This window comes from Peromyscus eremicus, chromosome X, assembly GCF_949786415.1.
Source record: "Peromyscus eremicus chromosome X, PerEre_H2_v1, whole genome shotgun sequence".
NCBI lineage: Eukaryota > Metazoa > Chordata > Mammalia > Rodentia > Cricetidae > Peromyscus > Peromyscus eremicus.
This window is the reverse complement of record NC_081439.1, coordinates 16,373,654-16,388,495: the sequence shown is the minus strand read 5'-3', so window position 1 is coordinate 16,388,495 and position 14,842 is coordinate 16,373,654. Positions and strand designations below refer to the sequence as shown.

General features: G+C 46.0%; 1 protein-coding gene across 2 annotated transcripts in view; it reads right to left on the bottom strand.

Moving 5' to 3' along the window:
* Positions 1–3,959, bottom strand: part of Fam120c (family with sequence similarity 120 member C) — a 125,698-nt gene extending 121,739 nt beyond the window's left edge. For both annotated transcript variants that reach the window (XM_059250142.1, XM_059250143.1), the window contains exon 1: positions 3,258–3,959. In XM_059250142.1, coding sequence (XP_059106125.1) covers positions 3,258–3,941 — 684 coding nt within the window. In that variant the 5' untranslated portion in view covers positions 3,942–3,959. The remainder of the gene's footprint in view (positions 1–3,257) is intronic.
* Between the last annotated feature and the right edge of the window lie 10,883 nt (positions 3,960–14,842).

Sequence of the window (14,842 nt, the reverse complement as noted above, 5' to 3'; positions counted from 1 at the left end):
GCTGACCACAGCCAAGAGAACTAAGAGCATCAACATTATTTACACAATTCTGGAGTCAGTCTTAAGTCACTGTTTACACATTTTTGTTTCTGTGTGTGTGCGCTCACAGAATCCAGAATAGACTGTCAGATCCCCAGAGCTGGAGTTAGTTACAAACCACCCATTATGGGTGCTGGGCACTGAACTCAGGTCCTCTCCGAGAGGGGTACATGCTCTTCACTTGTTTTTCTGAGATGTGTCTCACTAAGCAGCTCAGAACTGCCTCAGGCTCCCTGAATACCAGAATGAGGTGTGTGTCACCTTTTTAGAAGTCACTCCTACAGTCTCTTAGGATCTATCCAAGCCATCATGTTTATGTATTGCTGGGATATTTGCTTACAGAGAGTGTCTCACTATATTACCAGCTTGACCTCAAACTCCAAGGCTCAAGCCATCCTCCTGCCTCAGCCTCCTGAGTTGCTGGAATTATACAGGCATACATGACTGCCCATGACCGCTGCTGAGATTTTTAAAAACTGAGACTGCGCCAAGCGTGATGGTGCACTCTTGTGTTCCTAGCACTTGAGAGGTAGAGGCAGGACAATCAGGAAGAATTTGAAGTCGGCCTTGGCTATACATCGAATTCAAGGATAGCCTGGAATACATGAGAACTTGTCTTCAAAAAAAAACTGTGATAAATATGACAAAATACACTTACAGTTGGATCTCAACATTTTTGACTGGTGGAGAATATAAACCACAAACCTACAGTGTTCCTCTCTCTTGCCAATCATCAGTCAAAATATTCAGCAAATAATATTTGTAAATATAATAAACAGGTACCTACTCAGAGCTCACAAACAAGCTGCTTTAGGCCTCCATACCCTTGTCCACTCTCAGTGGATTGTTTGTTTGGGCTAAGGCATGCCAAGCTAAAAGCATGCTGAAATGAAAAGGATTCAATGGATAGGTAAAAAAAAGCAGCATCGTTTTTATATCTTAAACCCCTTCATGGCCAGCCAATCTGTAAAGGTGCTCCCAAATTTTACTCACTCACTAAGAAATTACCGTGCCCCTGCAAATAGGCCACAGTTTTCATCAAGTGGAATTAGCAGAGAGTATTTGGATTTTGTTTTCAGTATTTACTAAACCCTGACCTCCTGGAGAATTTTCTGCACCCAGCACAGTACTTACTAACTAGCAAGCACTCAGTAAAGCAATAACACAAATGGATAAGCCCAACCTGCTTTTATCCAGGTGCCTGTGAGGTATTTCTTCCAGTGTGGAAACAATCTAACCACAGTGCCTCTTTAGAAAGATTCATCTTTGAACACTGTTGTTAAGAACACAAGCTGTGGAGGCAGACTACATGGACATAAATCCCAGAATCCCAGCTCTATCGTTTATTACTAGGTTATCTCTGGACAAATGTGTAAAACTCCTGGGGCTGCCGAGTTCCCCCATTTGGAAAATAGGGGTAATACTGCTTCATGAGTTACTGTAAAGATCCAATGAGGTAATTGTTTTAAAGCACTTAAGGGCTGCAGGTGTAGTCCAACAGCAAAGCACACCCTTAACAAAGCCCCACCCCCTGAAAAAAAGAAGGAAAAGAACCTGCTCCACTAACATAGTCATCACTTGTGCCAGCAGTAGCAAGATAAAAAAATGGGGTAAAAAAAAATCCCTTAAAGCCTGGGTGGTGCCATTAAAAACATTTTGGAAGGAATGACTGTAAATGAATCTGCTTTGAAATGTTCAGTCAGGAGAACAGGCAAGTGGGGTTATATTTTAAGTCAGCTCCTGATTAGATTTTTTTTTTTTTTTTTTTTTTTTTTTTGCATGCACGGTGTTAGGAGACTGAAGCAAGGATCTCCTGGTTAGTAATGACATTCTACCCCTGAGCTTTCCCCAGCCCATTACTGGCTTTTCAAATTAAAAAAGCTCTAATCCATGACGCCCAGGCAGAGATTTGATGCAGAGCACTACATGTCTAGCATCATAGGATTCCAGTCACATTCTATTACCACTGCAAACGTCTCTACGTAGCAGATCTTTCCGTCTCCATTTCCTCCTTACTCCACCAGCTGCCACCTGTTTAGTTTCTGAATTCCCAAACCCCCAATCGTGAGAGGACATCCCCCAGAACTCTGGTTGAGAAATGAGTTTGCAGTTTCTCCTACCTAAGCCTGCGCTGCTTTTCTGTTTCTTTTTCCTGCCCACCTCCTTACTTCTCAAGCCTTGCTATTCTCTACACGTAGGAACTTGAAACCTAAGAGTATGGGAAAGCAACAGCGTAATGGCAGTGGTGCCAAGACCCGGGGATGCTGCCAAGCTTTCCCCAAGCTCCATATGCAGCGGCCCGACTTACTCAGACTGGACTTACATTTCAGCCCATGGGGCCTCACACACTTGGTATTTCTTTTTGCTTCTGCTCGATTTCTTTATTTAAAACAACCTCCTCCAAAACCCGTGAACCATTCGAATCCAGACAGTTCTGACAGACGTAGGTAAGGCCTGTCATCTTCAGGAAGTTTCCCTGGACCATTTTAGCCCACAGATATCACCCCACCCACCTATCCAAACAGGTACTGTACTTACTGTCTATACCAGAAAGCATAGTCACCACACATATTTACACCATGAAATAAATATTCCATATTTGATCTTCCAAGGACAGGAACAGTGGCTCAGCCCCCAGTCTTTGAAACCCCCGTTCAGCATGTTCATCTTCCTGAACAGTGACTCAATCAGTGGATTGTTTGTTTGGGCTAAGGCATGCCAAGCTAAAAGCATGCTGAAATGAAAAGGATTCAATGGAAGGGTAAAAAAGCAGCTTTAGGTCAAATGGGGGGAACTAACGAAGAAAGGTGTTCCACTAACATCTGTTTTATTTGCCATGAGGTTGAAAAGACATACGGGGCGGGGGGATGTCAACTGGAAAATGAAGGAGGAAAAAAAACATATTTCAGTTTGAGGGAGATGACAGCAAGAGACATGAAGCCCCAAAGAAATTGTGAGTCAATTCTGCTAAAACCAACAGGTAGGCCAATTGGGTAAGTAAATATAAAGGGGGTTACTATGATGACATGGATAGAGATACAGCCATGTAGGGTAAGTGAATTGGTAAGAGGCCATGTGAAGGGGGCACAGGTGGATAAAATGGTCGCCAGCAGGTTAGCTGATTGAGTGAGTGGCAGGTAATTCAGTAAATGGTTAGGTGTTTAGTCTGGAAGGAACAGGTGTGGGACATTTCATTTAAAATCTGACCCCTCCCTCACCTTGACCCGGAAGCGGATGAGTGCTAGCCTCACGCAGTGGCTCAGGCAGGCAGGTGGCAGGAACCAGGCCCGCGGTGGAGGGGTGCCCTTGTTGCCCACGTGTCCCACGATCAGTTGCGCAGTCTGCCGCTCCGCCTGGCACCGACGGCCCCATTCGGCCAGTCGGTCTTTCCCCAGGCCCCCAGGGAACATGACCACCAGCTCCAGGCCGTCGCCGCCCGGATAGGCACAAGCCTGGCACAGCGCTGACAAGTAGCCCAGCATGGCATTCCACTGGCCGCCACAAACCCAATCCGTCTGGTAGCCACCATAGAGCCGCGGCAGCGCCGAGCCCGCGTCTACCAATACCCGAGCCCCAGGCAGCGGAGGGGGCGGCGGCGGATGCAGCCCTGGCGGCGCTTGGCCGTGATGGTGGAAATGGTGAGCAGGGTGATGGTGCCGAGTCGGCCCCGGGCCCCCGGAGTAAGGGCCAAAGGCGGCGGGCGGGAGCGGCGGCGGCAGAGGAGCGGAGCCCCTGGTGATGCGTGGAGCCCCCGGCGCTAGGGCTGCCGGCGGCAGCTGGCGGTGCAGGTGCTGCTGCTGCTGCTGGCGCGAGACGGTGCGCGCGAGTTTGAGGAGGTCCACAGGCACCACAGCCCCGGGACAGCGCTTCTCCAGGAACTCTTGGAAGCCCTGGACGCCCATGCTTCCTCCGTGGGCAGAAGGAACAGCGGCTGCGCAAGCGGGCCAGTCGGCGATCCCCGCGCGAAGCTGGAGGCGGGCGCGTGCGCACTCCGCGGGGGGTAGGGGCGAGGGGGGGCGGGGAAAGGGTTCGCGACGGGAGGGGCGAGGGAACGTGGGCGGGGAGGGGAGGAGACCACAGACTGGGTGCGGGTGGAGAGCAGAGGTGAGGCTGACCAGACCCAGAAGAGGCTGGGAAGATAAAAGCGACGACAATTCGTAGTCACTTCTCTTTCTTCCGTTCCCCTCCGCTGCTCTTCTTCACTGCTTCAAAGAGGGTGAAGCTTCTGCCTTCCACCTCCGGGAGCCATGTTGCCTCGTCTTCTCTGTGATACTCGCTTTCTAGCTGGGGGAGGGGAATCGGGGCGGGGCGGGTGGGCATCCTGGGAGTTGTAGTCTTTTCCCGGATGGCCTCAGGATGCAGTGGAAGAACCTGACGGCCACCCATGTCAGGCCTTGATGTGCACAACGTCAGAAGAAGCAGGACGTGAAAATGTGTGTATAGGATTTGCACCAGAACGCCTAGTATCCAACCGAGTTGCCTCAGGAAATTATACTGCCATTCCCAGGGAAAGAAATGGAGGTGATGCATCATGGGAAAGGAAGTACAGTGGATTGATTGAATTTGGCTAAAGTGAGCTAAAGTTCCCTGAGAGGGAGAATTTTCCCTTTCATAGAGAAGATGACATGCCATAACTCTAAATGAATGGACAAGAACACACATGAAACATAACAACCATTACTATTGTTGTTAGCTACTGTCATTTTTCGAAGTTGTCTCCCTTAGGAATGGTAAAACATTTACCTAAGACAATGAACAGACAAAATGAAGTTGACTATAATTTGCCCCCAGGATCTCTAGTCAGGGAGATAAAACATCCACACAAATTGAACTACAACCTGGACCTTATTGGCACTCACTAAGCTATGCCATATGGTTAGGGAATTTGCTTTCAAACCTAGTGAATTTGCCCATGTGGGAGCAATTCAGAATAGCTGCAAGGGTTCTAATTTGTTCACAATCTTTTGAAAAATTTGTTTTCAGCATGTTTCCCCAATGAAATCCATGTAGTGTCTGTCTGCTGTCAAGCTTTTAGGGCCCGCCCCTTCAGCCAGAATACAGCAGAAAATAAGATCTGCATTGAAGAATAGTCTCATCTGGCTTAGAATTTACTGAAACGTGACCGACAGAACATGAAAGTGCAGAGTCCAGAAGCGATCGTGATGAATGACGTCAGAATTGTCTGTTAGGGTGAAAATACAAACAAGCTACAAATCCTGCAAAGGAATTCGAGTAGTGGATCCAGAATGGCAGGGATGGTGAACCAAAGTGAAAGGAAGGGCAGTAGCCGGAAGGGATGACGGAGAGAATGGAGGTTTAGTAAAAGGTGCTTACTAGAGAGTTTGCCCAGCATCCCTTTCCTAGAAGTTGGCCCTCTCCTTGTTAATTAAAAAGGTTACAGCAAAAACAAAAACTGTCGTCTTAAGCATGGTGGTATGTGCCTGCAACCCCAGTACTCAGGAGGTTGAAACAGGACAGTCCCCTTAAGATCCAGGCCAGCTGAGGCTACCTAGGGATTTCCAGGAACCAAGAAAGTAAACAAATTCTATCATGTTCACATATTCTTATAACGCCATATTCTACCTGGTGTGGTGGCTTACAGCTGTAAACTCAACATTTGGAAGGTTGAGGCAGAAGGATTGCCGCAACTTTGAAGCTTATGTTTTCCAGTTCAGTCAGGGATATGAATGAAACAAAACAAAAAAATGAAAAAAAAACTAAACCCCCAAAACCACAAAAAGAATTGAATCATCAGCCATTTATGAAAATGTTAGCCACAAATGAGACACCGTTAGAGGCAAATTTCTATATTAATCTACCTTCAAAGCATTCTTTCTGTGCTAGTGAGATGGCTCTCTGGTCAAAACATTTCCTTTGCAAGCATGAGGACCTGAGTTCAGTCCTCAGAGACCACAGCAAAAAGCCAAGCTCAATGCAGTGCACTTGTGACCCCAGTGCTGGGTAAGCAGAGACAAGTGATTCCTGGGACTCAGTGGCCAGGCAGCCTAGTCTAATTGATAAGTGTCAGACCAATAAGAGAGCCTGTATCAAAAACTGAGGTGGAGCACTCCTAAAGAATGGTATCCAAATTTTGCCCTCTGGTTTTCACAGGTACACATATGAATGAATGCACATCTAGACACACAAGTGCACCTGTACACGCATAAACACAACGTCTCCTTCCCTTTATTTTAAGCTAACACTTTATGATAAAAGCTGAGAATTCCCAGATACATTCCTCTTCCCCATTTTAACCCTTTTAACACTCTGTGAACTTGAGCTATGTCTAAAATTTGTATCTTTCCCTCTTAGATGATCTTAAACAGCATACTTGGGACCATGCTCCTTAGCTGAGCATGCACACAGTTATTGCCCAAGCTAAAGTGCTTTCCTCTATGACTCTGTAGGCTCTCTAAACTCTCATTCCTTTGTTCAAAGAAAGCAGTGCTTAGGCATTAGCTCCCATGTGTGGGGAGAGACTGTCCCCTGTATGAATGAGCATTGATGACACAAGTACAGCCAGGTCGAGGACCCCGATGCCTCAGCCCCATGGGAATGATGCTGAGAGCGGGTGCAGAAAGTATCAAGCACAGCTTCCTCCTCCCCAGTGACTGCAGCCTGGGACTGCTCCCCTACAGAGATTCCCCTACCCAGATTAGCTAATGGGCCTCCCCATTATTGCTGTACGTGATAAAGGTGCTGAGTCGCCAGGCTGTTGCTGCTGGCACTCCATCAGAGTGCAAGGACCACCCAATCCCAGCTTTTCGGTATGCACCCTTTCATTTCTTCTTTCTCCGTTGCCCCAGTCAGGTCAATCCCAAAGCCGTGCTGGTTGAGACACGCATGGTCTCATCTGCTTTGAGTAATAAATCTCTCCACTCTTTTATGTCTTGGCTGTGCTTGCTTGCTTGTTTGTTTTGTCTTTGCACTCACCAACACGTGAGCTCATTACATTTGGTTACAAAAAGAATAACCAATCCAGGAATGTGGCGTGGCAAATGACAAACCCTAAATATGTGGAACTGATAAACTCGGGAGTCCTCTAGCCTCCATTGATGGGAAGGGAGTGGACATTTTGTAAGACATGGCAGTATAGCAGTTATTTATTGTTCCTGGGACTCAAAAGAGAAGCCCTGGAGCTGGGCATGTAGTTCAGTGGTAGAGTCCTTACCAGCTTCCATTCCTCAGCACCACTAACAAAAACAAACCAAAGCAGCATTGAGCTCAGCTTACTATTTCCTAGTGGGTCTCTGCTCAAGAGCAGAATGGCAGAGGGAATGAGCTGCATCCTTAGAGTGCTAAGAAATAGAAGCTGCAACATTGGTAGAGGACCCGCTGAGCATGCGCAAGACAAGGAGTTCCATCCCCAGCACTGGAAAAAAGAAAGGAAGAGAAAGGAGACTAACAACAAGATTTTTACTACCTGTTATTAACACTTGTTACTGGAAGATCTCCCAACATGAAACCAATAGACATTCAAATAAAGATTTAGAGTATTTTTGTCAGTAGAAAATCACATCTGGTAAATCAGGATCGTAATTGATCATCCAGAGTAGTAATTCTGGACCAGCACATTAGCAAAACCTGTGAATTGTTCCAAACAGGATTTTCTCAGTTCCAACGCTTGATTTCCAACATTAGAGACACTGAGTGTAGGACCAGAACTCTGTGGTTTTAGTAGTGTCAAAGATAAACAAAGCCAGACATAAGTGTTGTAAACAGAGTTTATTCACAAACTACGTACTGCTGGTAAGGGAAGGAGCTGAGCTTTGCTTCCATTTGCACAGAGATGAGTGGGAGAATGAGGAAATACAAGAGGAAACGGGGGTGGGGGTGCAATAGCATCAAGGAAGTAAAAAAAAAATTAGAGAGGTCTGATCAATATAAATGTGATTAGACCAAATGTGTATGCTGGCTGGCAATTAGATTTCTATCCTACCAACACAGCGACAGAAAGACAGAGGCCCTATTGTTCCTGACAATTAGGCTTCCAAGGAATGGCTCACAGGTCCTTAGGAAAGACACTCCTGAGTTATATGAGAGATGTACACATCTCTAAGGGACAGAAGAAAGATGGACAATTATAAGCCCCTTTTAGTAAATACTCTAAAGTGGATCAGTTATGGGGTACAATAAACAGAATTCCTTGATAGCCCTGTTTTTCCTGAATGGCACAATGAATTCTCCTAGTGATTTGACCTTGGGTTGCTAGAGGCCTTGTTAATTAGGTCAAATCTCTTAGTGCAGGGGTATGAAAGGAATGTACTCGTGCATTTTGCAGACCCCTCTAGCCTCTGGGAAATTCAAACACATTTCCAAATTTAAGAACCTCATTTTGAGCATAATCCCGGCCTAAATACAGCCTGGTTAAGTAAGAAAATAATAAGCAAATGACTCCCATGGGTTTTCATATACCTGTGATTTATTTCCATTATCCCCATCCAGGTGAAAAGGTACATTCTCAGATCTAGTGATGGATCAATGTGTGACTTCTTCTTCCCTGAAAGCGAATTTTGATTGCATTTATTTCTATACTGTTACATATTAATCTATTGGTGGAAGCTACATTTATCAGAGATTGCAAGATTACAAGGAGCTACATTTTATTGTAACCGAACTAGAGGAAGAAGGAGTATGTCCACGTGATGCCATTATATCTGGATTAGTAGTTGCTTATGACTTGCAATTATCCATGGATTTGGTTGAGGTAGGCATGTTTCTAATTGTATATATGGGAGAATGTCATAACGTTTCTAGAGCAACCAAGAAGAGCATTATGGGTAAACTACTGAGTTGTCTCTGTGCACGTCCTATACTTTATTGTTTTAGCTGTATGAGACCACCTTTCATGTACTTTCCCAGAGAATTTGGGATAGAGTCAGAAAAGGAGAAGTGAATCCTGGGTATATCAAAATATATACCTTTGTTTATTCCTAAGGCCCATTTGCATCGTCCCTGGATTTTGTGAGGCCTCCATCTTTATAAATTCCCTTCTTGCTAAAACTTGTTCAAATTTGTTCTCTTGACTTAGACACAAGAGTTTTACTAACGTGCATATGCAATCCAGGGGAAACTACAGTGGTTATAGGCCATAGAGAAGGTAGGCACCAAAGCTCTGGAAGCAGAAGGAGGTGTGCCCCGGAATCAAGGCCTGGGTTTCAGTACCGTTCAGCTCCTTCTTAGGGAGATAGCTTCAACAAGTTGCATAACTTCTTGAACTCTGACTGCATCTGTGAAAGAGACTCAATAATTTCTTTATCAAGTTTGATACTACTACAAGAATAGAGCTGGGTACTGGAAGAATGAGGGTGGTTTTGTTGTTGTTGAACCAATTAGTTTATCCAGGTTTGCTTACAGGAACATTGTGACTGACATGCCGCTATGCTCCTGACATATCTTCCTCCCTGCAGCCATTGTTAACAGACTTCCATATCCTTGAGAAAGGGAGCAGCCTCATGTGCTTCCCCACTCTCTGTGAGACACTCAAGATGGCAACCATCATGTCCAGCCTGGAGGAGACCATCATGGTGTGATCAATTCATTTGCAATTCATTTGCAAAATCTCTGAGCTTCTGACCACTGTGGGGTTTCCTACTGAGCCCTTTACCCACAGCCACCACCCCATCATGCAGGTCACCAGGAGCCCTCTTCCCTCGGAGTATTCTCTGCCCTTTCATCTGGCTGACAGGCACAGGCTTGTGGTGATGGCAGGGAGGTCAGAACATCATGCTTTTCTCCACTGGAGAAATCACTTCTATTCCTTTTCCAAGATCCAGTTTAAAAGTGACCTAATCTGTTTGTTTATTCTCTTCCTTTACATAATCGCAAACCTAGAAAGTGCTGGCATATGGCTACAATTTTGTGTTCACTGTGTGCCTTCCTGTGGATATTCCCCCAAATCAGATCGAATCATCATAGGTCTTTAGTCTCTAATGGTTAGGATTCATAACATTATAAAAAGCTCTTCAAGTGAAAGAAAAGGAATAGAGTATGTTGTGGTATTTTGAACAAATAAAATTTGCCTGAAGATCAGAGGACAGAGCCAGCCACAGTTAGCTACAGAGGTCAGGCAGTGGTGGCACACACCTTTAATCCTAGCACTTGGGAGGCAGAGATCTGTCTGGATTTCTGTGAGTTCAAGGCCGAACTGGGCTACAGGAGATTAATCCAGTCTAAAAGAGAAACAGAGCCAGGCAGTGGTGGCACACACCTTTAATCCCAGTACTTGGGAATCACACTCCTTTAATCCCAGCACCAAGAACGTTGACACAGGAAATGAATGGCTGGGCAAAGAAAGGAATATAAGGCGGGAGGAGACAGGAACTCGGTTCTTACAGGCTGAGGAGCTGGTGAGGTAAGAGGTGGTGGCTGTGGCTTGCTCTGCTTCTCTGATCTTTCAGCTTTCACTCTGATATCTGGCTCCAGGTTTTTATTATAAAGACCATTTAGAATTCGCGCTACAAGAGTGGACAACAACCCTTTCTCCCAAGTTTGGAAACCTCCTGCCATCTGTTTGCTCCAGGACAGACTTCAGAGGCTCAGTAAGGGTCCACAGTTTACCTAGGAAGTCCTTCTTCTGTTGCTGGAGAGGAAACTTAACCTCTACATGGTGTGGCAGGACTGCAGGCACAAGAAGACTTCCTAGAGGACAGCAGTAAATGGAAATGAGTGACATTAGCCCTGTGTCCTAACAACCAGGAAAGCCCTCTGCAGAAGGAACCCTGGGCTTGGCGCCAATACCAGGAATAGAGCACACAGAGCCTACCAAGAATGGTGTCCTGTACAAAAGGTCAGCCACTTGTGCAGCACTGCACAGAGGGACTGAGAGCTTGGGGTGTGGACTTGCTTAAAACTTCCTAGGCCAGCAGAGACAAAAAAAAAGTCCCCTGGCAAAAGATAGACCGAAAAAAAACCAAACCAAACCCAGCTCAAGACAGACAAGCACATAGGACAGATCCCAAAGCAGAACCTGGAGGATGCGGATGTAAGAGCTGCCACTTAAAATGGGCGGGACAGAGCTGACTTCTAGAGGCTGTTATGGGGATCCCAATTTGCCATTTGGTTGGCAGCCTCAATCCCCAAAGTGACATGTGTTCAAGAAGTCTGGAGCTCCACAGAAATGGGTATGCATCTTTCATGGGCTTGGAAAAGTTCCTGGATTGTCGCCCTCCAGCAACTTGGGCTCTAGGAGCCCTGATCCCCTACTGGACCCTTGAAAACTGCACAGCCCCTCAGTTCAGTCTTGCTTCCAGACAGAAAAGGCGCCAGGAGTTGTTTCCTTGTGAAGGCTAGATCCATTTAACACAGAAGGTGAGCTGCGGGTATAGCTCAGTGGCAAGGCACTTGTTTAGGACATTTAAGGCCCAGGGTTTAATCACAACACAAAAGCAGGAAGGACCTTGGCACTTTTAGTTCCACTGAAATGGGTGCCTAAATGGCTTAAGAATTTGGTCTCAGGGGCTGGTGAGATGGTTTAGCTGGTAATGACTTGCTGCCAAGCCTAAAGACCTGTGTTCAGTTCTCAGGAACCCACTTAGTAGGAGAGAATTGACCCCTGGAAGTTGTCCTCTGACCTCCACACATGCACTGTGGCACATATTTGCAAGTGCATGTGCACATACAGATCAACAGATGTTTTTCTAAAAAAGAGAATTTGTCCCTAAATAAGACAGATTCAAATTCTTACTGTCACTCGGCATGTCAATCTAAAGTGGAGATATAACCCTGAGTCCTTTCTGGTGAGGTGGGAGCAGAGAACCCAATTCATGGCCAACAATGCCTGCCAGGGGTCTCTCTGGGCAGAGAAGGAGCCTTATTATGAGGCTGGCACATCTAAAGACCTCTGGAACTGAGGAGAAAGTCCAGCTGAGCTTGTGACTTATTTCCAGACTTTGTGGGACACTGAAGCCCCTTCCCAAGGAGTCTCTCTAGTTTCTCATGCATATTTGTGCCCTTTGCAAGCTGTGTGACCATGGGTCACATCTTAAGGTGCTGGCTCAGGCCTGTCATATAAACACTCAGAGAAGCTGAGATGGGAATATGCTCGAGAGTTTGAGGCTGGGCTGGGCTACATAGTGAGATCCAGCCTGGGGTATGTATAGTGTGAGACTCTGAAAAAAAAAAAGAAAAGAAAAGAAAAGAAAAAAAAAAGATGGGGCTGGAGAAATGGCTCCGTTGTTAAGTGGCAGAGGACCAGTGCTCACTTCTCAGGACTCACAACAGCAGCTCACCACTGCCTGCAGCTCCCACTCTGATGCCTTCTTCCAGGGCCCACGTGTGCACACCCATGCGTGTCGTAGATCCACACTCATTCATACCTACCACATAAACATAAAAATAAAGTGAAAATTTAAAAACTGGGCTGGAGAGGTGGCTCAGCGGTTAAGAGCAATGACTGCTCTTCCAGAGGTCCTGAGTTCAATTCCCAGCACCCACATGGTGGCTCACAAGCACTCATAATGAGATCTGGCGCCCTCTTCTGGCCTGCAAGGACACATGCAGGCAGAACACTCTATACATAATAAATAAATCTTTTTTAAAAAAATTTAAAAACCAAACTCAAAAGAGGGCATATGGAATGAAGAGGTTCACACAGACCAGAAACCACCCCAGGTTCCAGAGGAGGAAGACAACTAGAGACGGCTGGAGAAGAAGGTAAAGGCAGGAGGAAACAGATGCAAGCAGAAGCTGGATGTGGAGACACACCCCTGTAATCCTAGCAGACAGGTGATGGAGAAAGAATAAGCAGGAGTTCAAAGCCAGCCTACACAGCAAGGCCAAGGCCAATCTGAGCCACACAGGTCCTGTTTTAAAAACAAAACAAAACAAAAAAACAAAAACAAAAAAAAAAAAACCGAGAGACAGAAACTACAGAGGAATGAGAACATGGTGAGGGGATGCAATGTGGAAGGCTTCCTGCCAGCCCTAGTCATGGTAGATTACTCCAAATGATCTGAGTTGATGACAAAGGTGCTTGGTGAGCTCACAGTGGAAAGGTTTCCTCCATAATGTGCTGTCCTTGTGGATCCCCTTCTTACTAATGAAGACAGGCCAGCCTTCAGAGGTTTCTCAGAACTCCTAAAAAGAGCCCCAGTCCCAGCACTTGAGAGGCCCCTCAAGTTCATCTTCAGCTATATAGTGTGGGTCAAGACCAGCCTGGGCTATAGGAGACTATGTCTCAGAAAGAAAAATAAAAAATAAAAAAGCATCAGCCTTAGGAAGACATGCTTCCATCCTTGTTATCCGGTCATATTGGCGGGGCATAGTATAGGACAGCTCTTCTCTCGACCACCCTGTGCACCTATAGCATCATGTAGGAGAAAGCAGTCCATAGGCTATACCAGAGGTGTATAGTAAAAGTTAAAAAGGCTATTTAAAAACCTCTCAAATCGGTGATGACTGAAAAGCCAGATTCTCATGACCCATCCAATGTTTTCCTGGGTGCTTGGAGTTGACCAAAAAAATCTCTGTGTCCCAAAGCACACAGAGTTATGGGCCTGAGACGCAGTGCAAGACCACAACAGATCAGTGTGTGCCCCACTGGTTGGGTAGAGCCAGGGGCTCTGCAAGTGGCTGATGACTGGTAATAGTACCTGCTGCCTCCTCCTATAGGCCAAGGTAGAATCAGCAGGTGAATGTTCTCAGAAAGTATGGCCCAGGTGTTGGCACCCATCCAGGCAGTGGATGTGAAGTGGGCAGAATTTTGAGTGTACCAATGGAGGCACATGCAGCAAAGGAGTTCTGGAAGGTACTACATATCTCAACATCTCTGCAGGAGTATATCACAGCCTTAACCACTGAGTTGGCTTTGGCCAGGTGTGGGAAATATTTCTTCACAGACAGCACACTGTAGGACTTACAGCCCAGACTGCCAGCAGCAGTGCCACCTTAGCCTGGCATCCAGCATACCATGTTTGTCCCTAGGATGATAACAGTCTTGATCAGGCTATGAGGGGTCTCTTCTTAGCAGGGATGGCAGCTGACATGCTTGGTCATGAGCTGCATTTGCCTATGCAAGTAGAAGGAAATGCAGATGTAGATAGCTACTGTGACAGGTAGATGAGCAGGGTAGACAGGGCTGGCAAGGTCAGGTATAAGAGGCTGAACAGAGGCACTATGTATGAGAAACAGTCCAGGGCACAGAAGTAGGCAAGCACCTAGGGGATGGAGACCAGTCTGGGAAATGTAGTGAGATACTGGTCTCTTAAATACTAATTAGACAGATGAGGCAAAGACCATAGTTTTAATATTTTTCTTTCTTTTTTTTTTGTTTATTTGTTTTTGTTCTTCAAGACAGGGTTTCTCTCCGTAACAGCTCTGGCTCTCCTGGAACTCACTTTGTAGATCAGGCTGGCATTGAACTCACAGAGATCTATCTGCTTCTGCTCCATGGTGCTGAGATAAAAGTTGTGCACCACCACCGCTCAGCTAAATTTTCTTTTAAAAGATGAATTTCTGTGTGTCCGTGTGTGTATGTGAGTGTATGTGCACGTGTGTATTATGTAACATGAATTCTAATAGGTCTTTTAATAAAAATCCAGAGCCAGATTCTGGGATAATTTCTGATAGATCAGAGAGACAAAGGAACAAGCCACAGCCACATCTTACCTCTAGGGCTCCTTAGCCTGAAAAGGCTTCAGTTCCTGTCTCCTCACGCCTTTTATACTTTTCTCTGTCTAGCCTTATCACTTCCTTCTTAGTGCTGGGATTAAAGGCGTATGACTCCCAAGTATTGGGATTAAAGGTGTGTACCACCACTGTCTGGCATCTATTTTTAATCTAGTGGCTTGTTCTGCCCTCTGAT